At 38.6% G+C, this 27,302-nt stretch overlaps 1 protein-coding gene across 3 annotated transcripts in view; it reads right to left on the bottom strand.

Moving 5' to 3' along the window:
• Nucleotides 1–27,302, bottom strand: part of LOC139588980 (transducin-like enhancer protein 4) — a 98,972-nt gene that overhangs the window by 60,416 nt on the left and 11,254 nt on the right. For all 3 annotated transcript variants that reach the window (XM_071424871.1, XM_071424872.1, XM_071424870.1), the window contains exon 5: nt 6,800–6,862. In XM_071424871.1, the coding sequence (XP_071280972.1) occupies nt 6,800–6,862 (63 nt within the window). The remainder of the gene's footprint in view (nt 1–6,799; nt 6,863–27,302) is intronic.

Raw genomic sequence — 27,302 nt, forward strand, 5'->3', positions numbered from 1 at the left:
ATTGGGACTCCCCAGGGAGCACCCTAAGCCCCACTGCAGGAGGGGCTTAAAAGAGAGGGGCTGTAAAAAAGGGTGCTGCTACTTCAGGGGCTTGGCAGGCCCAGGTTTCACAATTCTCAGTGCAACACACAAACAAAAATGGCATTTTCACTTACAAGCCCTCTTGCATCAAAGTTCTCAGGGCAAAGAAAAACAAACCTAAAAATCCACCCCTAACTGTATGTCCTGGTTTTGGCATGTACTGAGTTATTTTTACACAGCAGCCATGAGGTTTGGGTCTGTTTGGGCTGTCCTATACTACCAAACCTCGTTGCTTCAGGGCAAAAATAGGGCTGGGCTTCCAGAAGAAATGGCTTTTGGTCCAGGAAAGCATGGTAGCTGGAGGGTCTGTCTTTCATTGGTTTTTCATTGTCCTAGGCTTGGTGAGCAATTTTACTTGTACATCAGCCTCTCTCTGTATATTTTTGTGATTAGCATGGTTGCTGTTACTGTCTGTTTTCTTATCTCATGGCTGTTTCCCGTAATTTGTTCTTATCTCAACCCACAATCTCTGACTTTTTTCTCCCATAGAGGAAGGTCGTGGGGGAAGTGGCTGCATGTTTTTTTTCTTAGTGGGAACACTAAACTGGGGAGTGCCATTCCTAACCAATGACACTAAGAAATTCTGATCGCAACTAAGAAAAACAGATAAACGCAAGTAATGAAGGTCATAATTTACAAACACTCCTGGAAGGAAGAAAACAGTTTTAGAGTTTGTTTGTTTTTAAACAAATGAAGGAAATTACTGGAGACCACTTAGAATACTGCTACTTTTTAGGTGTAAATAGAATCACAGAAATTTTGTTCAGTTTTGTAAAACTACACTGCCAGTATAAACCAAATCTGCCCAATCTGTCTTATAAGAATGTAAAGACTAAAAAGCAGGTTGAACATCAGCATACAATGTTCTTGGTATTCAAGAAAAAGAATTGAAAAATTAAAAATCCAGTGTACCCCTACCACAGATATCAGAAAAAAAGGAAATTATGATATTCAAGCACCAAGCTCCTGATAATGTGTTATCAGCTCCAGGTTATCACTTGTTAAGGATAGGTACAGCTTACATCGATTATATAGCTGCAAGCCTGGTGACCCACAACTCTATATGTCAACAGAGTGATTATAAAAATTACACCATTATTTTCTGGTAGAAGTAATTCACACCACAGAATTTTTCATTAATTCTTTGAAAAAAAAAAACCCAAAAGAACAAGGCAGAGGTTTGAAAATATTTACTTTTTTAAATAAAAATATTTACTGAGAAATTTACTGTCATCTCCTCTGTCCTACAACAGGTAATGCTTTTTGCACTGAGGTAAAGAAACCTCTTGTGTATGTGAGTGTTCTATTCCAACATCAATTTACTTAAATCCTGCTCCCAGGAGAAGAAAAAATGTCTAAGGCATCTACAAAAGCTGGCCTAAACCTATCAAAATTATTGTAGAACTTCAATTTGCATCCAGGATTTAGAAAATAAGTCAACTCCACAGAAGTTAGAGTATATTCTGTTCCCTTCCAGCAAATACATAAAGAATAGCTCTCAGAAGAATTTGGGAAAAATATTATTTCATTCTTAGGCCAGAGGAAGAAAAGGTGAAGGAATGGACTACCAAAACCCCACTTTCAGATTTCTGCCAGAGCAGTCACACAGTCCATCTTTCATTGATTCTAATAGGCTTGGGATCAAGACCTCACAGAGAGGAGAAAACCCAAGGGCCTAGTAACACTGAACCTAAATTAGGTACCGTAGAGACTATTAAAATTCTGCTATTGCTAGCTGCTTTAACATCGATTTCATCTTCAGTGGCTTTGTATGCAAAAGACTCAAAATAGATGGTCTGTAATTAGCCTTTCCATCACTTCCAGCTCATTGCAGCAACAGAAGAGGCACTTCCTCAGCTCCCAAAAGCACCCAGGGTTGAGTGACCCTGGCACTACTTCAAGTTACAGACAAAAACCACACACTTGAGTGAAAAAGGGTGCAGGAAAACCTATGCAGGGTTTTGAAGAGCTGTCTGCTCACAGTCTTTCTGAAACTGGGGTGGGCTGGGAGCTCTGTGTTACCAGCCATGGCTCCAGAAACAGGCGGGGATCTCTACACCTAAAGAAGGAATCCAGCTGGGTCCAGGGACTCACTGCAACTCAAAACCAAGGTTTTGGGAGGGGGCAGAGAGCCCAGGGGCCCACTGAGCAGGATGGCAGCTGGCTGGCCCAGCCTGAATTGGTACCCAAGGATGGATAGTCCCAATACCTACTACATGCGCCTGAACACCCTCCTGAGCCAGCACACCAGCAACAAGCAGCATTATGTTAAAACCAAGCCATATACATCCGCCTGTTCATCAACTTATCATGTAGTGATTTACAGCCAAGTGAAAACAGCAACAACAAAAAAGGGTTACTTTTTCCCCAACCAAATATAGATACAGGGTTGCAACTTTCACACACATTTAATGCTAGACTTCCTCTGTGCACACACACAAATGACAGATCTGGGTTTTTTTCAGTTGTGGGAAAACAGTACTTTGCACTGCATTTAACATGCCAGAGCAATGAGCTCGATACCCTGCCCCACCTGTCACGCAGACTAGTACTGTTTCTCCTTTCTCACTTTTTCTCATTTCTTCTCCCCTTTTTGCATTCTACAGTGAGCAGTGTGCCTGTACTTGCCTCATTTTGGAAAATCACTTCTTTTAAGTCTCACAGTGTGTAGCAACAACTACAGAGACCACAAGAAGAACCTAGGCTTTTTCACCATCCCATTGTCTCACCACGCACTTGTCACCTAGCCCTGGCTTATGCACGGGCACTGCAACACGGTGGAAAATTCCCAGGCTTTTCATAACATGTCAGCGCTTTCCTCAACTCCTAGTGACAGGGGGAGCTGTGCTGACAGCAAGTGAGCAGCCAAAATTTCCCCAGGCATGGACACAATTACACTGGTGTTAAAACCCCCTAATTACAGCCTGTCTTCACGGTTGCCACCAACATCCAAAGCAAAACTCACTGAAAAATGTGCTTTGAAGAAGCAAGCAGCCTCTGCTATTCCTTACTTGTATTATTTTGTTGTTTATGATACGTTTAGAGGTAGTACAGGTCTTGCTTAAGAACTGCAGCACTGCCCTTCTTGGAAACCCTATCTAGAGACAGCATAATGAGACAAGGCCATGCCAAAAATGCTAGTGAGAACTGGAAAGCAAATACACATTTACCACGGAGTACAGCACACACTGTAAAAGCTAAAGGGACAAGTTGGGTCACTGCATCCAGGCACCATAACTCAGACAAGATATAATAACTACTTCAGAAAAATGTGAGAGCATTATTAGCAATATATGCATAAATTGCTAATGAGATGCATTCCTTGGCAGAAGGATTACAGATCTCTCAGAGTTTCCTTGCATTTACTGTTTAGCTGTAGTCTGGGGCAAGTCTGAGATGGAGGCAAATAATTCTGTCTTCTCAACCTCACATCTCAGACCAAAAGCTATTTCCTCTTGATCAGTATCTAAGAACTGCTGCTCTGCTTCTACATAATGGATCTCATACTCCTCATTCAAATTTACTGGACTTTAGAAACAACTCTAAGGGAAGTATGGACAAAGAAGAGCAAGCATATTATGGTCCACATCAACCTCTTAAAAGAAAAACCATCAACTGATATCAAAAAGTTTGAAAAGAGAAGACTCCAAGCAGAATTTCCTCTTGATGTTTACATGTTTGCATGCCAGTGCTTTGCATTTTATTACACTAGAAGGTATATTTGACGACCTTAGTGTGCACAGGGAACTGAAGATGCCTCTTAAAAAACAATCCATCTAGCTAGTTATTAGCTAGCTCACTGGCAGTTGGAAAGTAAAGTGAACCTCCCAAAAAAGTTTATTACAGCCTCCTTCAGCCTTCCAAAATGTTTACATTGAGGCATGTAAATTGACTTGCTTCTCAAGCAGCTTTTGCAAGTAGTGCTGAGCTCCAAGTTGCCACAACTACAGCATTTGCTGTACATCAGCCAGCTTGCATGTGTTTCATGAATATAAACACAGACAGTATTTACTCAAAAGAAGGTGACTGTGATATGTATCTCCAGACACACTGAAGAAATGCCACTATCCAACACTGGAGGTCATTCAGCACTTAGCCCACAATAACAGCCAAAGGTTGCAACTAGCCACAAATACCACCTTGAGCAGACAGGAACTAGCCCCAGCTTGAAAGCCACAGGGTTGTGAAAGTGTCATACTCTGCTGAAGCTAAATTCAGTTGAGAAGTGACAATTAGCAGAGGCACTGTCTATGGCTATAGACATAAAATTAATTGCACTGTACTGGCTAGGTCATTCAAGCATGGGAACACTGAACTATCTACCAACTGCAGCAGATTAAACTAAATTAACTGAATGACCACAACCTACACCCAGGCAGGCACCCCTTTCATTTTATGCAATAGGAACTACTTTGAGCACACTGGTATCTCACGGTATCACACAGAGGTGGAAAATGACTGTTGCAGCACAGGAAGCCCAAAACCACAGCAGAAATTGAATACACATTGCCCCTGAGATCCATATCACATTTTTGACCACAGAATCACTCTTTCCCTTACAAAAATGGGAAGCTTGTATTTCTTGGTGCTGTTTTTTACAGTCTGCCTAAATGGAATAAATGTAAAAACAAGGTATCAGTTGACTCTGTGTTTAGGCAGGTTAGAAACTTTGTTTTAAATATATGCTTAGATGATGTACAGCACAATAAAACTGACTGAGGCCTGGAGAATTTACTGAATACTTTACTGGACTGCCCCCAGAAACCAAGCAGACAATAGTACACAGTAGGGTGATGTATTATAAATGCATCCTTTTCACAAGAACTCTATGTGATTTTGCCCACAATTTCTTACTTCTAAGTGAGTTATCACAAGCCATTGATTCCTTACAAAGTTAACAAGCAATAAGACAAGTTAACCTGGTGCTATTATGAGGCAATAATGTTGCCATCAGTGCATGCAACCACTGTATTTTGTTCATTTTTCCCTCAGGCACAATATAAAGAAGCCTGATCACATTTTTCAGCCACTATTCCACAATTAGACTGCATGTAAAATGCATAAACAGCAAAAGCATGCTGCAATTCAATTCTCTATTAATCTGGATGACGAAATAAAGAGACTTCCATTAAGACATTAACTTTTTAAGGATACAAATTAGAGAGAAAGCAAGACTATTAGCAAACTCAGACCTGAGGCTCAGTTCCCTTTTGACACATCAGTCAAATGTATGCCAATATATACTGATTTAAATATGTATTCTTACTTGAAGAGGTCAAAAAATCATTAAGATTTTCCTAAACCCATTACAAAAAAGTCACTGGCAGTGGTGCTGTCAAGATACATGAAAAGCTTTTTTTACGCTTTCCCTCTCAATCCTTCCCTGCTGTCTGTATATGGTATGTTACCTCCGAACAGCAAATAAAACCATGTAACTGCACCCTGTAGAGACTCTGAAGCAGTCAAAATACAAAACAGCTATATGTTTTAGATCTGTGAAGGATTTGAATTCTGGTCCTCCAGCAATGGAGCAAGAACATTACACATTATTTAGTTTCCACAAATCCATCTTCATAAGCAGAGAGTACAGTGGCACTCACAAACACTGTCAGGTTCAAGTTTTGATGGCATAGTTCTTGTTTCAAATATACACAGATAGACACACGTGTGGCGTGCACAAAGCTCATTAGCTGAACAGCAATATGGAGCACACAACGTCTCATTTGCAGCCAGCTGAGCAGCTCCCTCAAAAAGCACTGGCATTTTATGTAACAACTGAAAAGCCAGGAGGAAGTCACATCGTGTTCTCAGGCATGACGTTTTACAGATGCAATACAAAAAAAATACATCTTCCAATTCTGTCTTTGCAACTACATATTGTATTAAAATGAAACTGTGTGCTAAATTGATGCACACAAACCTGCACCAACAGATCCCAGTGTCCAGTCCCTTTCCTTTAGAGGGGTGGACAAGGGAGGCCAATATGCACCAAAGGTTTCCTTTCATGAACCACACTTCCTACTTACTTCACACACGCCAGTTGCTCGGAAGTTTCCTCATTAGCTCCCATCTACTCCCCCAAATCCCAGCGCCTTTTAAATTATCTACAATGCACTCACAATAATACTAGCAAATCATAATTTGGAGAAAATTAATGGTTAGAGAAATTAGCTCACAGTGAGTTTCAATTTTCTGTTTCTATTTCCCAAATACACAAAAACATAAAAGGATTTAAGGTAGGAAGTAATCAGGGATACAGAGAGGAAAAAAGCCAGCATAAAAACTGTGTTTCTATGCCTGCTGTGTTGAACATCACTATTCATGTATCAAAACAGAAGTTTCTAATGAACTTTAAAGTTCACTGCCAAAGATGGAGCACAAATTATGCCTTTCTAGCATTTTTGCAAGCTGTCTTTGATTTCAGACCCACAAAATCATAACTGCAAGAGAAACTACATTGTATGTTGAAGAAAAGTATTTAAACTAAAATTCTGCTTTGACATTACAATACATGCCATTTCATAAATATATTTACATTTAATACATTTATTTTAATAGGCTTGAAGATAATGATGATAAAGTGATAACAGCACAACGGAAAGTCATCTACAAGTGCCAAGAGATCCATAAGGAAACAGTCTCAACACAAAGTCCCACATTTGTAATAGATACAATGATGCAATCATTTAGATCAGAAGCAGTACAAATGACTACCTACCTCTTGGGACAGGAAGGGAATGACTTGCGCACATATAGCATTCAGCCTCTTGACAATTTCTGCCTGTAAGTCACAAGAAAAAGAAGTTCAATTACATAAATTCTCAAATGCAGCTGTCACCCATGAACCCTAAAGAGAAATTTGTTTTCTTTCAACTCTGGCCATACTCTGGCCAAGAGATGTTCTCAAAATAACAAAAGTGTTTGCACAGGGATCCAAATGTACTTAGGAAGCTAGTAATTTCTGGCTAAAATATTTTCCTTAAAACCACTATTTCGAACTGATACAAAGTGTAGTTAATTTTGATTACGTAATCACAGGCATTTAAAGAACAGAATCTTCAGGCCATGTAACAAAAAAATTGTAAACAAAATTCTGTGTATCAAACTGAACTCTCTCTTATGACGCAAAAGGAAGGATCACTTCAAATAAGAGCAATGCCATTGTAAGCAAAGGGAACAAATACACCGTTTACTTGTAACAATGCATCTCATGAGAACATTAGCATTGCAGTATACAATCTTACTGATAATCATTCTACCATATATTTCAGGAAGGAATACTGCAGCCTTGTAACACACTTCTGCTGTTATCTATTCTCCTGGTTAGTAGTAGCTACTTTCATGTGGCAATTGTAACCACAAATTAATAATACACGATGTTTTATTTTCATATCAGAGATCAATTCTCTGTATTTAATCTAAAAATCTCAATAGAGACAGAGGAGGTCTGTTTAAATAATACAAGAATTACAGCTCCAGAAGCAGAATATTCAAAGCCACACAAACTTTCCTACCATAAATCATAATTTTCTTACACTAAATTCTAATCAGGATCAGTTCCTCATTTTACAATTGGAGAGAATGCTTTTCCTCTTGCAAAGTCACGAATCATGGGATGAAGACATACTAACATGCAATTTAGCATTCCTTCTTCTAAAAGCAAACCTTCCAGCCGTTTTGCTATGCTGTCTTTTAAATAGCAAACACTTGGAAAAGAATCTGTAGATCAGGAAGGCTCACAAGCAGCACTAAAAAGTCAGAAGTTCATATAAAAAAAATCTGGGTTTAAGGAATATTACAGTTAAAAAGCTATGTAACCAGCAGATATGGTTTGCAAGAGGTAAGAGCACATGTGAAACTAACTCTGCCCCCTTGTGCATACTGCGTGATACACATTACTTAATACATACTATTTTGGAATACACTTCTCCCTTTCTCTGAAATACACCTAGATTCCCATATACTATTTATATAGCAATTTCTATGTTAAACTGTCCTTGTATCTCCTCACTGGTCTTCACTGTTTATGCAATTCCTCATATCATTAAATTTACGCATTTTAATGATTTTTTTCGTATTTGTTTACTACATCTTTTCTATTTATTCAGCAGTATAGGTATCTTATCGGATACTTTATAATATGTTCTGTTCAGCAAAAATTTAAATTATCCACAAATTTCAAATACATCTATAATATCAGATATCCCACAAGGCAAAACTTAAATATTCTTTTAAATAGACAGCATTCACTACACTAGTTGACAAGGAGATTTATAACTGCTTGTTACACAGCAGCACAGGGAGTGACAAGTTGTGGGCACCTAAGTTTCAGCCAGAAAGACTACACAACCCAATACAGCATTACTTGAACAACAGCATTTGATTAAGGAAATGTAGACTGTAATAAAAGGCACAGCTGTAAAGTACCTCTTCTTAGTGGTTCTTATTCTTAGTAATTTCCAAATTTTGGGTTCCAGCCACACTGCTATTTTTTTTTTTTTTTGAGAAATCTCCTGAGTGCCCTAAAGCCAGTGAGAAAACTACACATTCAATTCTTCAAGGCTTTTCCACATGAGCAGAAAATTCCCCAGTGCCCCTGTCTTGGGGTAAGCCGAAGCCACTCTGACCTGCCATTTAACATACACATGTGCCTTCGTAAAAAACAAAAAAAAGGCACATTATGCTTTCTTCTGCTGCAAAACAACTCCTCCCCATCTTTAAAATGCCTGTCACAACCTTGCCCTGCACAGCTCCCCAGGGGTAGCCGTTGGAAAATCCCTTTTCTACCACAGTTACATCAGCTAGATACCTTTACTGCAGTGCTAAGGAACCGAGAAAAAAATCAGCTCGAAGAGCCGTGCAGGAGCTCAGCGTCTAATTTTAAAAAGCTTGTAGATTCATAGATTTTAAGGCCAGAAGGGACTGTTACAATTGTCTTATTTGACCTCCTGGGTAACACAGGCTGTAAAACTTCACTGGCTTCCCCATCAAACCCATAAATTACCGTTCAGCTAGAATATAGCTTAGTCAACAAAAATAATTGTATTCAATTTACTTTGAGGCATTTCTTCTCAAGTAAGGTATTCAACCACAGATACTTCAAGTTATTTCAGTTATTATGTTTTTCTTTTGATCACTTCTCTCCCCTCTCCCCAACAGATGTATGTCTCCCTTCTACTGCTCTTCTGGCCAATGTGGGCTGAAATATATTTGCTCAATATTTATAGAAAAATTCACCTCTGGCAGATTCCAAACCTGGGAAATGATCAACTAAAAAGAATTTTCTAAAAAGCTGTAAGTAACTGAAAACAGGTGGCTGAATATGTACAGTTACACAACAGCAATAAATCTCTTGATATCAATCCCACTGGAGTGCAGAACAAGTCCTTGCATGCTGTATGCAGGGAAGTGAGCTGATGGAGACAGCACCCAGCTCAGCCTGTGGAGAAGAAAAATAGCTAAGACAGGTTCAAGTGATGTCAAAACATCCCTCAGCAGCATTTCTCTGCTAGGCCAATCACAACAAAGCCAAAAAGCCCTTGCTATGCCGAAGTGTTTGCATTTTTTCTTTATTAAAACAGTCTTCACTTTCCCTAACAAAAAGCATCCCCAGTTGCTTTTATGGTTGTGTATACAGTTATCATCCTCCAAACTCAGGCAGCAAGGAAACAGCCCAGCTGAGCAGCAGCAGACTGCAGAGACACAGCATGACTGAGACACAGACTGCCTACCTTTGGAGACCACATGCAGTCTGAAGGCATAAAGGAAAACACTGTGTACATGCACAAATGATAGGAAGGTACACACTCTGTACCAAGAAAAGTCTCACACTAGACATTTTCACATGGTAAATATGAAGTACACTCTATCTCAATACTTCAACTGTTTTGACAATTAACTGCAGGAGATAATGCCACAGCAACAGGCTTGATTGTCTTCCACAAAGCATACAGGAGAAAGGAGTTAGCTGCCAGAAGCTAGTTGGATGGGATTCTTGAGATGCTGCCCTGAAGCTTGAAGGTGTAGGTACTGATGACATAGATTAGCATCTCAGTAGACCTATTCCTAGTACCCCTGGAGGAAGCCTGGAAACTCATTCTTCTTTGCCTAAGGTACAAACTCCAACACAAGGTAAAGCACAAATTCACATTTCTACTCACACACACTTTTACAACCCTACATTTGAACAACAGTTCAGGATTTCTTTTTTCTGTTAGGCATCAGGTCAATAGGTTTTTCATGATCAGTCTAACTGCCAGGAGAAGGAGAAAGTATGATTTCATAAAACCAGGCATCCAATTCCTTACACAGAAAGTCAAAATTGCCTCGGAAACGCGGCTGCTTCCAGAGTCATCTAATTTTACCTCTTTTGTCCCATAGGACCAGGCTTTAGAGAGGCTTCATTTATTTACAGGCCCTTCCACTGGGCTTCAGTTATCAGCCAGCAATGCTGTGGACACACACACTTCTAATGGCCTATGTTTGAAACCAAGTCTAATCTGATGGCGCAGTGCCCAAACTCCTTTTCCAGCATAGCCATTAAAGGATGTAGGTTATTGCTGTTGTCACCATTGATATTTGTCATTGTAATGTAATTAGGGCCCTAAAATGATGCATTACAGCCCTTGGCACAGCTTCTATTAAAATCTTTTCTTCTGCTCACTGAACTGCGACCTGCTTTCTGATGAATAACAGACAGACAGCTTTAGGGTGAGGAACAGATTCATCAAAGTAGTATTTTCCAGCTCTGGAAATAAAATAAATAAATAAATGAGTACAAGGGCAACCTAAAAAGAAAAACACAAGGGGGGGATGAGGGGGAAGGAAAGCAAACAGCATACTTGAATTTCATCTGACCACTTGAAATTCTGATTGCATCTAATGAATCTTTCTTAGGACAATATATTCCCAGCCTGTGAATCACATGGTTAATCAGGGCTCTAATCTGCTATCCATCAGCCTATGCCAGCACTGTAAATTCCAATTACATTTATAGGTTATGTGGGTCATGCATTCCCAAACAACTATATTCACGGATATCCCATGTAAACTGGCACATTTTCTGAAATGCTGTTGTTAGTGTTACTGAATGTTATAATACTATTCAAAGCTTTATGAAAGCTCCGATAAACAACTGCTAAATTATTGCCTGTGGATACAGCGTGACGCTCTGAAATAGCATTAATGGCCCAATAAAAGGGTGACTGCTCATGCCAAAATATAAAAAAGATAGCTTTTGCTGCCACAGTTTGTCAAATCTGTTAACAAACACCGACACTTCTATTACTCCTTTCCCTGAACACAAAAGATGCTTGGTTTTGCATAAAAACACACCAGCATGGAACCAGAAAACATGAAGGAAAGGCAGAAAGGAAAGGCTTGTGCTCAAATCGCCTTTTTGTTTATGCAATGCAAGCTTGTATTGTTTGCATCCTTTGGGAGACACCTACAAGACACTGTTTTAAAAATTTTGATCTCTTTTCATTGACACTTACATGGCATCATTTTAAAAAGAGAAAGATTAAATATTTATTAACTACAATGTTAACTTTTTTCCTTTTTTCTGCATATGAAGAGATTATAATAAATCACTGTGCCAGAATCTGATCCCAGTAAAGTTATGAAGACCCAAATCAGTTAACAGTCCCCTCAGCATTGTTGCAGGGATTCAACACAAGAGCAAAAGCTTAAGTTTCTGATTCAGACAGTGAAATCTTTTTAACCTGAAAGTTAAATGGTACTTTATTTCCTAAATACACCCAAAAAGCTGACACCTTAAGTTCAGAAGTGCCTATAAAGCATTCTGAAAAATGTTCAAAGATAAGTCTGTAGATGAGACCATACCTCAGGCCACTTGAGGTGACCCAGTAAAGCTGGTCCTTGGAGTACAACCATGGCTCCACAGCTATCAGCTGCAGGAAAAGAGGACCATGTGATGGACCATTAGAATCCTAAATCCCTTTCAGGATGGCAACATAATGGTTTAAGTCAATTTACCCTTGCCACACAAAGCTAAAATAGGGCATAAGCACTCAGTTAAATATGTTCACATGCCTTAATTAGCATTTTAGCATATGTCCCAATTCTTAGCACCGATGGAGATTAAAAAAGAAGCAAGAGTCATATAAACTCCAGTTATTAAAGTATTCAGAAATGTTCTAATAGATAGAGAGTTCAGAATAAATTTGTTGCTCAAAAATATCTATTTACACTCCCTTTTTCCTGGGAAAAAAAAACCATAAATGATTCTGTGGAAAAAAGAAAATTGGGATCTTATTTATAGCACATAAACTTTGGGAAAATATTTCCACTATATTTCACAAAGTTCCATGGTTATTACAATTATAAAAAATTGCTGGTAAAGAATTACCACTGGAGCCTCTAGGTTTGTCAGTGGAATGGAAACAAAACTACTATATATGTATTGTTGAAATAAACCAGAATAATAAAACATTATTGGGAAATCCATTTCAGCAGCCAGTAGGAAGAAGAATATATGCAATTACGCTTTCAGAAAAATAATCTGCAACAACTGTTATTTCAGGTTTAATTTGTTCTACACAATGCAGCCTTTGCCAAAAAGATCAATCTAGTTTATTAAGTGCTTACCAAGAACACATGCACACACCCTAAACAAGCATTTCACAAATTAGTGAGAACAAAAAAACATTATTACACTGTATGAAACATACCATGATTCTGAATAAAGCAAGCAAAAAAGCTAATCTTAGTATTTCACAGAAAATTAACTCTTCATTTATAAAGAAGAATGTGTTTTGTTTTAATCACAGACTTTTGTCTGGAAATGCTTACTCCAGTTCTACAGAACTGGAGGAAATACTACAAGCCTTGAATATAAAATTTCTTTTCAGCCCTAAAGGAATGGTGTTTAGAAACCAAGACACAAAGAGCCTACCCTTGTAGTCAAAGCAAGCGGAGGGAAAAGAACTTCTTACTTTATGTCGTAAGAAGGACACTAAATAAAAAAGATCTTCTTCACAAAGCCAAATTGCTGATGTTTAGGAGAAACAATATTAGCAATGCACATACAAGCAACCACCACCATCAGACTGCCAAATAACTACAAGTACCATTCTCCACCTCACTTTCCTACCAACTTTTTTACATCTCAGCAAAGCTCATAAAGTGATGCAACTTTCCCTTTGCAACTTAATTCAGTATTTTTTAAGTTAATTTATTTGTCTATTTTGCAAAAAATACTACAAACAGCAGCATAAGCAATAAACTGGAGTGGAAGACGTCTCAAAATCAATTTTCTAATGTACATACTGCTCTGTGGGCTGCTGAAGTGAATTGATAAGACACAGCTTTTATTTAATGTCTTGAGAATCACATGGAGCTGAACTGAGCACGAAAGGATACATCCTGAATCATTCATGATTAAGACAATGAAAAGCAAGTCAACTAGGGTGACATATAAACATGCATCAGGCCTGTCACCTGATGAAGTTGATGGTATTTTGTTAAAATCAACTTACATCAGCAAGCAGGGAAACAGAAATGCACAGCCTGGACAATACCAAAGTTCTTCAGTTTCTCAGGCAGCCATGAAGCTGCATCCTGTCCTGCCCTGATATATGTACCTGCAGAGCATCCAATAAAAGGCTGCAAGTGGAACTTGAAATGTCAAAGACTGGCTTCAATTTCCCTTCCTCAAAGGCAGCAGGAAACACTTGCTGAAAAATCAGACAGAAATGAGTAAAAGGACACTGCCGCAGGAAATGCTGTTTCCGTCAGTAGAGCTCTGAAGTCCTCTTTAAGGTACTATGCCTTCACCTACAAGAAATCCTCAGCATTTCACAGCAATACTTTTTTCTGTGAAATATGTCTTCATTACATAAGGATGAGAACTTTCCACCACTCTCTACCAATTTTTAAACTGTGACTTCACAGTTAAATAAAATACAAAAAAATAAAGTTTTAAACTTACAGACCTATGGCACCACACTAAGGCAGCTTCAGCTCGAAGTTCAGTATTTTGCATCTGTTCCCTAGCTGCAAATAGTTCAGAATTTCCTATTTTAATCTTTCCCATAACTGCTGAAAGACAATAGCACATGCACAATCTTTTATTACTCAATTTCTGCCCTCACACTCTCTGCCAAAGAGTCTGACCACAGTTCGGCACCTGCTGGAAATGGCACAAGCCAGTCTGAGCCTGTTCTTGCAGCTATATGCATATATTGGTTTTAGAATCTAGTTTTAATTTAGTTAGGGGAAGAAAAGTCTCCTATGTATTTATTTACATCACAAGATTTTTTACACTTTGTTTCACACAGGTGACAGGAAAACTAGTCAGAAAGGAATACTGAGATCAGTAGTTTTAATGCTAAATCATGAAAAATTAAAAAAGACAAGAAAAAATTGAGAGAGCAAAAACCCGTTCTCTGTAGGTCTGTGTTTAACTTGAGGTGGTGGCCTTAACTGCTCTGAAAAAATATTAAGGGGGTAAGATTTCATTGAAAAGATGAAAATATCTAGCATTTTAATCTAAAAGAAACCACGCTTTTAATATTTACATATACTGTGCTCACAAAAGAGGGTTCTGATTTTTAAAAAATAATGTTACTATAAACACTGCAATAATTTTCCCCACTACAAAATGGAACCGTCAATGTCCACTTCTGACCCTTGTCAGAAATTCACTTTTGTCAGCAAATAGATATAGAGGAAGACCCATAAGTAGCTATAGGTACCTGTTATCTTGCATCCACTCTCTGTATTATGGCTACACTGCTTACTCTGGAGCAGCATGGTTCAAATGTTAATCACTTAGAAACCAACATGCTACCAGAGTTGAGAACTGCAAAGACTGTGACAGATCTCAAGTTCCACCTAAAAAACTTATACTTTACAGTCCTGATACATGCAGAAAACACTGTAACCAGTGGCAACATACAACAGTCTGCAAGGAAAGAAAATTAAGTTTCTCCAGCAAGTATTGTGGTCTTACAGGTTTTAATGAACTACATAAAACCAATCAATAAACTGATAAAAGCGGCAATCAGAAGTCACCCATAAAAACAAGAAATACAATGTGACTGCTGAACTCAAGTTTATTTTCTTCCAAACTCATCTGGAAGTCAGGAAACAGTCCTTCTACATCAGGAACAAGACTATTTCTCTTCCACCTTTGGTTTCCTTTGCCTGCCTCAGCCCTGCAGGTTAGGAAAGGTGGAGTCCATAGTTTGTCTGATTCATTGATAGTCACACCTTGATTGAGTTTGCTTCCAGAAAAGAAAATACTGAGAATAAACACTAATCTATTTGGTGGATTTGTTTATTCCATTTACAAGAATTCTGAGTGTTTGGAAACTTTGCTGTGTATTACCTTCAATTATTCATTTCTTCTTCTTACCCAGCAATTTCTCAATACATCACAAACAGCAGTCAATTAGCTCAAAAATGAAAAGATAGAAGGTTTTTATTTAAAGGAAACAAAATTTTAACTCATAGCCATTACCATGAAAATGAGCAATACTCAGATGCAATTTCTTCAGATTAACACAATAGATTTTAGGGGCAAAATATTGCCCCTTTTAAGCCAATACAGAACAGCACAATTTTAATATCTCTTAAAGAGATGAAAAATCAGTGCAGTGGATTCTGTGGCAACAGTATTTTCAAGTTTTGATTTGGAATCCTTATAAAGACAGAAACTCAAATAAGGTGTTAGTCTCTCACATTTTAAACCAACTGAAGTATGATACCTGCTAATTCTTTCTCAAGATAAATAAATGATTCATACTCTATCAAATCCCAGTTGCTGGAATAGTGTACATCTGGGAAGCAGAATATATCTAAGACACTTATCTCCCTTTCTGATCTAAAGAGTTTTTTGTTTGTAAAATCAACATACTACAAGTGGAAGTTTACTAAAATACTATGAATGTATATGTAGGACACATTTCCTTTTACTCCAAATTTAAATGGAAGTTTCAGTTTCAGGCATTGGCTCATGATTTCCTCATGCTTGAGATGGCAATGCCACAGAGACCTACAGAAGCACCAGCTAAAAACTTCCAGTACCCTGTAGGTCACAGCAGCTTGTCAGTAGAAGCTTACACCATGGATGACACAGCCAGTGAGGATCCCAATTCCCTTTCTCTGGACCGTGTTGCCCTAAGGGTACAAGGGATGGTGCCATGGAGTTGGGGAGCTGAGCAGAATAGCCAACAAGTAAAGGCTGGACATTCCACACTTGACACATTTCAGTATCATCTCACTCTCAGATGATACTGATTGCTACTTGCACTTTAAAAGTAAAAGACTTGCTGAAACCAGCTCAACAGGAGGGGATTCCTGATACAGCAGAATACTGCTTTCTGAAGAGGAACAACAAAAAAAAAGACCATAGTTCCAAAAAGGCCATAGTTCCACATATTTTCTTCTATCAAGAAGAAAATACTGATATGAATTGTCATTGCTCATAATTTCAATCATCATTCCTCATAACTACCTCCCCCGAAAACAACTATTCCAATTTCAGCATTTCTGCAATTAGGATTTCTTGCTATTTTTCCTCCTAAGTGAAGGACAATGAAAGAATAAGTCTTTTAAGCCTTTAACATGTGAATACCTAACAAATGGTAGTTTCACTAGGGAAATACCTCTAAAATAATCAGGTTGTTTACAATTCTCTTTTCAGCCTTCCTAAGAAGACATATTTGCAAAGCAAATGCTAAGACATTTGTAAGACATGCATGCTTAATATGTTCACAAAAATTCGCTTGTCCAAGACAGCTGGATACACTTAGTACATCTTGGTGTTCAATTCATTTGAATGGCATTTCCCCAGTAAAACTCCTACCAGAACAGACAGAATCTGAGTCAAGCAACACCTAATGGCATTTATCTTTAAATTACATCAGCATTATTGAAGTTTTCACACACTCTTCATCTAAAATGGATTTCAACATAAAATAACTTTTTGTAGAAAAGCAAAGTTTAAGGCAATACCATAAAAAGCAGAACAGAAGAGAAATAGATCAAGAAGAACTATCTGGTTAGGAAATGCATACTTCATTAAACATTTTCCAGTGTGTAACTTCCATAGGATCACCCTTTGTGGAGAGCTACTATGAACTGCAGTAATTCCAGACAAATACTCAAGACACATCATATGTTAAATGTGCTTTTCATGATACTACACCTATAAATTCTAACAAGAGCATCTAGAACATGGTAAACACATGAAATATAGGGGGCAAATAACTCCCTAAACAGATTAACCATGTGATTAAAGCAGTTCTCCTTAAACATGTTCATATTAATAGAGGCATCAGTCAGAATATTCCTTCACAAAGTTGTACCAGTTTCACACCCATGATCCTCTACTATAAATATGTCTGGGCCAAAAACATGGATTACACACTCACCAGTTATGATGCACCTAGGCAGAGAAGATGCCTTAATCCATAGAAGTAGCCCTTAATCCAGTTCTTTCTTGCACAATCCTTCTATTGGTAACATTTTTGTGGGCATGTGATAAGCTAAGCAATGAATTTATCCACACGGAAGCAGAGCCCACTTCCAAATGAAACAATTACATTTTTTCAAATATACACACCATCCCAGGACCAGTCTACCACAGGGTTGACCCAAATGCAGGATCACCCCTCACATTACCACTGGCATCTTCAGCCCTCAAAGTGCACAGAAGACTTCAGCCCTCGACACACAAAATCTCCGATGTGAGACTTTTTCTGAGCACTCCTTTGAGTCAGAAAACAAAAGCACAGTTAAGCAAAGAAATGCACAGAAATGCAACAGCATTTCTGACAAGCTGCTCATTTTATTAGAGATACCAGTAATTCTCTGGGCACGATAAGACACCAGTTCACATCCTACACTACGCTGCCACCAAGTCACATTGGTATCAATCATATCCTAATCTTTTCACCTCTCAGGTTAGTATCATGACTGCCTTAGCCTGAAGTTTCAACTAGCCTTTAGAGCACCTGTTAGATATCTGGTAAATCAGGTCACCAATATCCAACTTCACAGTGAATTCAAAACAATAAATGAATATAAACTAGTGCAAATTAGTGGCAGACATACCAAGTCAGTACTGGTCAAATGAAGAAATTAAATACTGTGGTCGAAAGTGTTAAGAAAAACCCACGCTCACAAAACAATGTATTTTTTTTCAGTCATAGCAGACGGAATGAGAGACAGCAAAACCACATTTGCATGCCCTGTCTGTTGTGGATTTAATGGATTTCTTGCTTTTTGACATGGAATAATTCTATGGTTTACCAAAATGCAGTCTCTGGGCTTGTTAATTTCACATTTAGCTTGCTAGGTCTGTAATCTTGCCACTCTTTTAATCAAAAAGGTTTCAGGAGAGCATTTACATGAAAAACACTCATTCAAATCCTAACATTTTACGCACAAAAATACATAGAGGTTGGATATATTCTGATTCATGAAAATCTGTTTTGCACAAACTATGATAATTATTTCTTTTTGTAATAGCAGCTTCCCATGACAATTAGAGACTTAGTTGTGCTATTCTGTTTGCATTAGAAATTTGCCAGAAATATACAAGAAAGGAAACTTAAAATTACTGAACTACCTACCGATGGTTTGCAAACCTGCTTGTGTAAAATCATTATCTGTTTTTCACAAAGGAAGCAGAAAATGCTGGGAGGAGTAGGATGAAAAATAGGTTTGATGACAAGCAGATAGCTCAGACTGTGCTTCCTTTGTGTGAGCTTCAGTGAAGATGTGAGAATAAGTTGGAAAATAGTATACTTCAATATAAAGTGAAATCCGTTTAAAATTACTGATTTATATATTGAAATAAGTCCATTTTCACTACTGTAACACAGCAAGTGTGGGTGAAAGCAAGGGAAAGAGAAGTGAGAAAACATGTATTTTTTATGTCATCAACAAGGGATACAATTACTTCTACCATCACAAGTATAACTTCTGCTCCTCAACACAAAACTGAAGTTGCTTTAAACTAGCTACAGAATAACCCAAGGAGCTGGATAAATACTCAGCACAGTCAAAACTTGCCAACTCCTCAGTTATTAGGACCTGAGCAAGTCTGTTCAAGCACACCTGCATGTACTTCAGTCATACTCTTAAATACCACCCACATGCACCAAACAGCACTTTAACTCTGTACCTGTAAACAAAGTATTCAAAATAGATGCCATTTTTCTGCAGTCTAAAGCAATACAGAATCACTTTCAATATCCATTGCAGAACCTGTGTTATGGTTGTAAATCTCCAGCTCCACTGACTAACCTAGACTGTACACTGAGAGATTTTATAGTTTTATTAAATTCATAGCTGCTCCGCATCCAAAGTTGACTCCCTTCTGAGGGAGGGTAACCACAACACGTAGAAGCAAACTGATGCTCGAATACAGAAAGTGACCTGCTTTACCACCTAAATTCCACTGCTCCACCAAAGTGGAAAAGCAGAGAGTGTTGCAGAGAGAACCAGATATCAAACCTTTCTTTTATATTGTATTGAAGAGAGTCCTTAGACTAGCACTTCTTTTCAGAAGTTCAACTTGCAATTATGCTCAAATTGCATTTACAGCTTCTCTTGTGTAGGGTATTTATATAGTGAGGAGTGATGATTCAGTCAAAGCTGTGATCCTCTCTACTGAATATGAAGCTGGTTTTTCCTAATCTTTTGATATCTCTCATTGTCATCATCTTCCTTCCTTCAACCACTGCAATAAATAAATCAAGAAGAGCCTTGAGGAATTCATTATGTAGTGGGCAGGTAAAAATACAAAATCATGCTTAAAAAGAGATTGGGAAACTATCTATTTGAGAGCTACACCAAGATCTTAATTCTGATTCAAAATCTGATGCCTCAGACTAATTCTGCATAGTTCCACATAGAACCAGCCAGCACAGAAAAGTGTATCAAACTCCCTATTATCCCTAACATTACAATGTAATTGCTTGTACCAGAGAACCAAAATCCCACGGTGCTGCAACCACTCATGCATACCTACACATGCATTGTAAAGGTTGCACATGCACACAGGTCGCATGAATGCTACCACAAGGTAAGAAATTTTGGTTTTCCCCAAAAAATCCCACCCTGGTAAAAAAAAGCAGTATTACCCCATTGTCCAAATGGAGAACAGAGGCTGAGAAGATGGACTACCACAGGCAAATTTCCTCAATACAAACCAAAGCACTGACTGCACTACCACTGAAAGGTACATTGCTTGAACCTATTAATTTCAGCTGGAACAGAAGATAGCAGACTTCACATGGGAAACAAAAGGAGGACAAAACTGTTTGGGAAAGAGCACTCTGCCCCAAGCATACCACTCTACTGGATAAACACAACCACTTCTAAGTGACTCCCATGTAATAGCATCTCACCTCCTGTTTCTTAACACTCTGCTCTCCAAACAATCCCCTGTGCTAATGGCAATGCTTCAGGAAACAATATTACTTCCACTTCCCAGACAGAGATCTGAAGAAGTGAAAGTCACAGGTGAAGTCTCCAGAAGATATGTAATGGGATTTTTAAAAATGTCTTAACAGACTAGACATGTAATTCTGCAGAATGTTAGCAAGAGACAGATACTCAAGAGGATTTTCTAGAATACCTAAGCACATGGGGGCTTCTACCCTTACTTACAGCTATGTAAATGTAGCTTTGCATCCTAAAAAAACCAGAGCATATTACCAGAAAAATCCCAAACTACAGTCTTCAGCCCCTAGTCTCCCCACTCAGGAATGACATAGTGATGAAGTCACCACGAGTTTCCATCTTCAGTACTGAAGCTACCCTGCTGAGTCTTTGGCTTAAAAATTATCGAGTTCTTTGTCACACAGCTCACAACTCAGCCCTGCAAAAACCTGGTCCCTGCAACTCAGTCCTTCTCCAGCCATGTTCCCCAGACAGCTGAGAATCTTTGCTAGCATCTTATTCAGACATTAAATACAGCAGCAACACATTAAAAAAAAGGAGTGGAGATCAGACAGACTTCTGTGTAATAGCATAGTGGTTAAAGAGCTTAGTTGGACCAATTTACACATTACTTATATTCTTTCTTTAGTTCTCTTTCCCTGTCTAATAGGTTTCTGTGAAAAGTGGAAATATGCCCAATTCTTCCCTTGGAGAAGGATAGTCTCTTTTCCAGTCCCTGCTTAGAACCAAGGTACATGAAAAAACACCACAGGGTAAACCACGTAAATAGGTTTTGGGCAGGGACTGTAACCCAGTACAAATCATCCAGTTGACCAGAGTCTTTCCAGGGGGGATAGCACAAACTGCACCTCTCCTCTCTCAGCTTTAGTGGACCATTAAGAATCTCACAGAAACCAGAGTGTTTTCTGCTGGGTATATCAGTCATTTTCCTGGGACAGAAGAAACATGGGTCTTGCAAGTAGACAAAAAAAAAAAAAAAACCAGCTGAACTGAGATGAATCAAGAGTCCTGCCTTCTGCAGCTTGTTTAAGAAAAATTCATACTATGCTTCTACTTTGATATAAACATTAGGCACCACTCTTTGAAAAGTGATTCTGGAACTACTAAGCCAAGGCAATGTGTCCCAACAGCACCAACTGTGGTGACTTCAGGCAATGAGAGATTTGAGCCACTCCTGCAATATCAACATTCACCTATGAAGTACCCTCCATGTGTGCTAGATTTCTTTGGCACCATGCTGAGTCACTTACACCACACACATCAAGCACTTGTCTGCTCTCGTCCTGCAGCCCAGTGGTGCAAAAGTGCCCACATCATTGCTCCCATCTTGCCGCAGAGAGCAGTCGAAGTAGTTATCCAAGGTCTCACGGGAATCCTTTGACAGCATAGTCTAGAAACTTGCACCAGTTTCCCTCCAAGCCCCAGATCCTGGCAGCTGCATCTCATCCACCTGAGAGCTTTCTGCCTTGCTTTACATTAATACAGAGAGGCATTTCCTCTGTCTACAGATTTTCAGGCCCTCCAGGTCTGTCACAGGCTTGAAAAAAACCCTCTTGACCCTTAATGCAGTGCATACTTACAGCTGCATTTTTCTTTCAAAATGTGTAAACTAAGATTACCCCAGGATTCTTTCACCTACACAAAGAGATGTTAAAAATCAAGGCTTCAGACAAAATATACACCTGAGTTCCAAGCACAAAAATAGAGCTAACAGCAACTAAACAAAGGACAAAAGATAATTCCTACATTCATAAGGCCTCTATGCCCATTTGACTGAAAGAATATTTGAAAAAAAATGTTGCAAATGCAAAGAAGCTAGAAATTTGTATCTGCAAAGAAAAGTCTCGTGTCTTTCCATGGACGAAGGCTCTTTAGGTGTATAATAGCAAGGCTGTTAATATTAGTTTTAGAAGCATCTTGTATACCTGCTCATCCTCAAACAGAAACCTACATCCTCAAACAGAAACCTACAACCTCAGAAAGAAAAAAGCAACCACATGAATGCTTGGGGGGGCCCTCTTCTTGCACCGTCTTGTGGTGTTGTTCCTCCTTGCATCTCTAAATACGTGATCAAACCTAAGAACAAGAACAATTTTCATCCTTGGTAGATGGTGGTTTTAGAAAAAATGTCAGAAAGAAACCATGCCCCAGAAATTTCTAGGATGTCACAGGCACATAGTTGTAAGACTTTTTCTTACGCTGCCAACAACTGAAACAGGAGGCATTTTTGGTGTCACTAGTCTATAGAGATAAACCAGGGAACTTTGTGGGGGTAAGAAAACTAATTGCCTTGTAGATACCAATGGAAAATATTCTATTTATGTTCTTCACATTCAAGACACATTATTAGCTTTGTTTTCCACCTCTAGAAAAGACTTAAAGCAGGGAGGTGCAAAGGAAGCAGGGTATCACTCTTGAATGAATTAAACCAAGAGCTTATACACAATTTGCTTTTCAAGAATAAATACATAAAAAATAACTCTGACATAAAAAGTCCCTTGACATTTGGACAAAGTTGCCAAGGATATTTAATACAGCAAATAAGCAGGAAAGCCTCACCAATGCTTGATTTTGCTGTTGTTTTAGATATTGTTTAAGAAGAGACAGAAAGAAAACATACACCTTTCCAGCAGAAATTAGGAAGTATTGATAAAAACTGTAAATAAGCAACATGTTCAGACTGCAACAGCCTTCTGCAACCAGGACAGAAAAATCTACTGGTCAAATTGAGTATAAAAATAGACAATCTTTCCTTTGTTATCACACTGAGACAAGCACACAGGGAGTGTTTTATGCCCAAAGTTTTTCAAACCTTGTGTTATTCAAGACTGTGGATGTGTATTTCAAGAGGCACCTACTTTGTATCTAGTCACATGCTCTACAAAATTACAGAAACCCAACATTAGTGGTGTTGTAGCTGACTCTCTTTTACACATCAGCACAGTGCCATCTTTCAAAGACGGCACTAAGAAAGTGGATGGTTCTCAAACAGAATGAATGGCACTGCAGGGAAGTAGGAGATGTGAGAAGAAAACCAATTAAACAGCTTCCTCCAAACATTCCCTTTTCTTTGCCTTCTCCATTAAATGGAAAAGTGTAAGTGTTGTGGCCTGGTTTGGTCTTACGCTCTTTTCTTTCCTTCTCCAAATGTTATCACAAAGACCTGACTCTGCTATTTCCAACTTCGACCTCCAAATACAATTAACAGAATAGCAGACAGGAGGACAGCTCAAGTATCTGTGGTGTTATATCTCCTGGTAACCTCTGGAGCATAAGGACAAAGGAGACTCCAAAACAGCTAAGGTACTACTGGACCTTGTTACACAGTGAACATGGGTTTGCAAGGAGTCCTCCTCCTTCCACAGCAAACATCTTTATTCAATATTCAGTGATTCTCTAGAATCTCTCATCTAATAATGGATGTTAAGTAACTAAATCTTAGATCATGCCCCATCACGTACGCATCACTACCATCCAGCAGAGAGACAGAAATGTCACAAGACTGTTGCAAAGGGCTGCAGAGCTCACAAACTCGCAGTTGGAGAAACCCCAGCCAGTAATTTGTTACATGCCTTGAATTAAAAATGGCCTCTTCCCTGGATCTGAGGCAAGCAAGCCCCTGGATAAGCTTCAGCAGGTATCTAGAGCACAAACCAGAACAAACAGCAACACTGACTTTTCTCTGCAGATCCACAGTACTTCATGAAGGACGAGTACTGAACTTTTTCCTTCTGCAGCCACCATAAAAACACAGTGGAGACTCACATCCCTCTGAACCAAAACCATGACATAGTTTGGCTCAGCTGCTGGTCTCAAACACCCACATGGAGTCCATGCAGCCACTGGCTTCTTGGCTGTCAAGTGGCAAGATAGTGGCTAATCCACTTCAAACCCAACACAGGACCTCTCAAGGCAGACAGGTGAAAATACAGCACTAGTTATTTTGTCTCCCTTGCATTTATTAATAGGAAAGTGTAATTGGAAAACAGCACCGTGTCATCAAAAAGAAGTTGAGAATCATTTCAGATATGAAGCATGGCTGAGAACTTCTTATTCACCCCCGTAAAAGGGTAGAAAAGGAGAAAAGTGGCTATCCAAGATAAAAACTTTGCTCAAAGATTTCTCTATTTTCCCACTGGTTTTTAAAAGTAACATTTGAATTGCATGATATATAGGAGAAATTGTTTTACCAGCACATATAAGTTACTGAGAGAGATTAATCAGATATCCAAATATTTTAATCTAGAACTCCCACTGTCTATCTCATTATAAGGAATGTGCAAAAATGAAGATCCACCTCTCCTGCCAAGAAGCAAAGAGACTTGAGAAAGCATTTTGATTACACTTTTTCTTTCTCTTCCTTATCCCCCAGCTAAAAGCTCACTCAAGCTTGCCTTATGAATAATTTTAAATAATACTGTCAAGATAATATGGCAAATGATAACTTCAGCCATGGAGCAACTGTCAGTAACATCCTGTAACCCTAACTTTGCCAGGTCTGAGGTCTATGCACCATCAAGCAAGTGTTCTACCACCCTCTACAAGGATCTCACCACTGTGCCAGTTCAGCAGGTTACCTGCTCCTCCCTCATCCACAGCTGAGTTTGTTGCTGTAACCCCATGGGCACTCCTGAGTTCTGAGGAAACCAATTGCCTTGAGGACACAAAAGACCCAAGCTATACCTTTTTGCTGTTGTTCCTGGTATTAAAATGGTCAATGTTGAATTTCAAAAGCATTTACTGTCACTGCCAATACATACCACAATATTTTATTAAGTATTTGCAGAGAAGCATGTATTGGCCTTGTTCTGACTTGTTGGTTAAGGGTTCAAAGTCAGAAAAGACAAGGGGCTAAGATCCCCTTTGCTCTCCAAAGCACCCTTTTGCTGTAGTGTATGTGCACCATGGGCTACACCTGTAATTGAAACACAGGTGATGTCTCAGCAGCAGCTCTGTCCTGCCCTCTCTGTGGTGCTACTCCTTCCTAGGGCAATCACTTATTTCTAGGATAAGCATGAACGGGGTCATAGGGGGTTCTGAAGTCTTTAAACAGCCAAGCCACATCCATAAGCAGACAGAGTAACACAAAAGAGGTTTCCTATACTTTAGATAGAGAGCAGCATTTTTAAAAATTAAATGCTATCTAATGTAATCATACAGAACATGCACACACTTAAGTAATATAATATCAAACAAAATCTAGCAGCAGGGTCTAGTGTTATGCAGATTCTTTTTAACATGAAGGGCACAAACTTTTACTTCTGCTCAATTGTGAGGTGTTCTGCCAAGGTTTTTTAAGCAAACACAAGAAAAAAGAAAAGCACATGTTCTTACTGCCAAATGTTTCGCATCCCAAACTAACAGTGAAAAGTTTTTCTTCTTTGAAGAATTAGAATCTCATGCAGCAAACGTCAAAAACCTCTGTCTGTGTGTGATTCTGCAGAGAAGCTATTTAAATAGACCAAAAGAGAGGCCAACTTAGAAGATCACCACTCAAAACTATGTTCTCCACTTCCTTCTAACACATGAAGAACTGTCACCACCCTATCTCTGCCACCTTATGACACAAAAACTTAACAAGAAGTTCCAGAAAGATTCTTTCTATATTTCAGTTTGGTACTATTTTTCTTTAGAAGAGTACACCTCACACATTTTCTGAGAGCAGGAAATTACAACAAAAAATTGTCAGCTGTATCTCATACTTTGCTCCATTGGCTTTATCCTGAATCTTGGTATGTTTTCCTCCTTACTTGCAAAACAAACCAACTATGGAAGAAAGAAGTGAGAAATCTAAGAAGCATGAGACATGAACAGTTTGGCAGCTTAAAAGGAGAATGGAAGTAAAATGAACTCTAAACTTACTATGTTTATCTCATTATTAATCTTCAGTCAATCTCATGATATTCCAGTAACTGTCATGATTTAACATTTGGAGTTGTCAATACAGCATACCATACAACTACATAACCATAAAGAGAGCAATTCAAGTTTAGTATGGGGACTAAAACTTTGACTTGCCATACATTTGCATAGTTAAGTTTCTTAGCCATAACACCACAGTGTTCAATACCAGAGCGTTATGCACCTATCCAAGGCTAAGGAAGACAATTTTTATGTCAAAATCTTATCCATACAGGCAAGAAATCACTATTAGAGTTCTATTTATTATTTGTTACATATTTCAGTTATATTTAAAAACTATTTTTTAAGCAAAAGGAATATGGACACCTGCTTTTGACATTATGCCCAAAACCATTTCTGCTACACTGAACTACAGAGGTTGTGCCACCACTAAGACAAACAGTTATCAGGGGAAAAATTCAGAGAAGTACTTGAAGTAGAATCACAGAATAGAGTGGGCTGGAAGAGATCTTAAAGTTCATCTAGTTCCACTCCCCCTGACATAGGCAGAGACATCTTCCACTAGATACCACTGGAACTGTAAAACGATTACTTTGAAGAAAGACAAAACTTGTAAGAATACAGATAAAAAGAAAGACAAATAGGTATTAAAACCAATTCATATTTTTGCATTTTATAACAAAGATTTATTTTTAACTTGAACATTCAATTCTGACACAGAACAGCATTTCTTTTCTGTAGATAGGCTTGGCTTCCAGATACACTTTTGTCACCTGCTAGCTAATGCAAGCATCAGTTTATATAGCCCGTGTTTCACATTATCATCTTTGTTCTGCTCCCACTGAACCTTGCGGCTGAACAGGTTTTCTGAAAAGTCAGTGACAGATGTACACAGTCTGCAGACCACAAAAGTAACTTTT

The sequence above is a fragment of the Agelaius tricolor genome, unplaced genomic scaffold (genome assembly GCF_023055355.1).
Source record: "Agelaius tricolor isolate 1412-34295 unplaced genomic scaffold, bAgeTri1.0.p SCAF_4, whole genome shotgun sequence".
NCBI lineage: Eukaryota > Metazoa > Chordata > Aves > Passeriformes > Icteridae > Agelaius > Agelaius tricolor.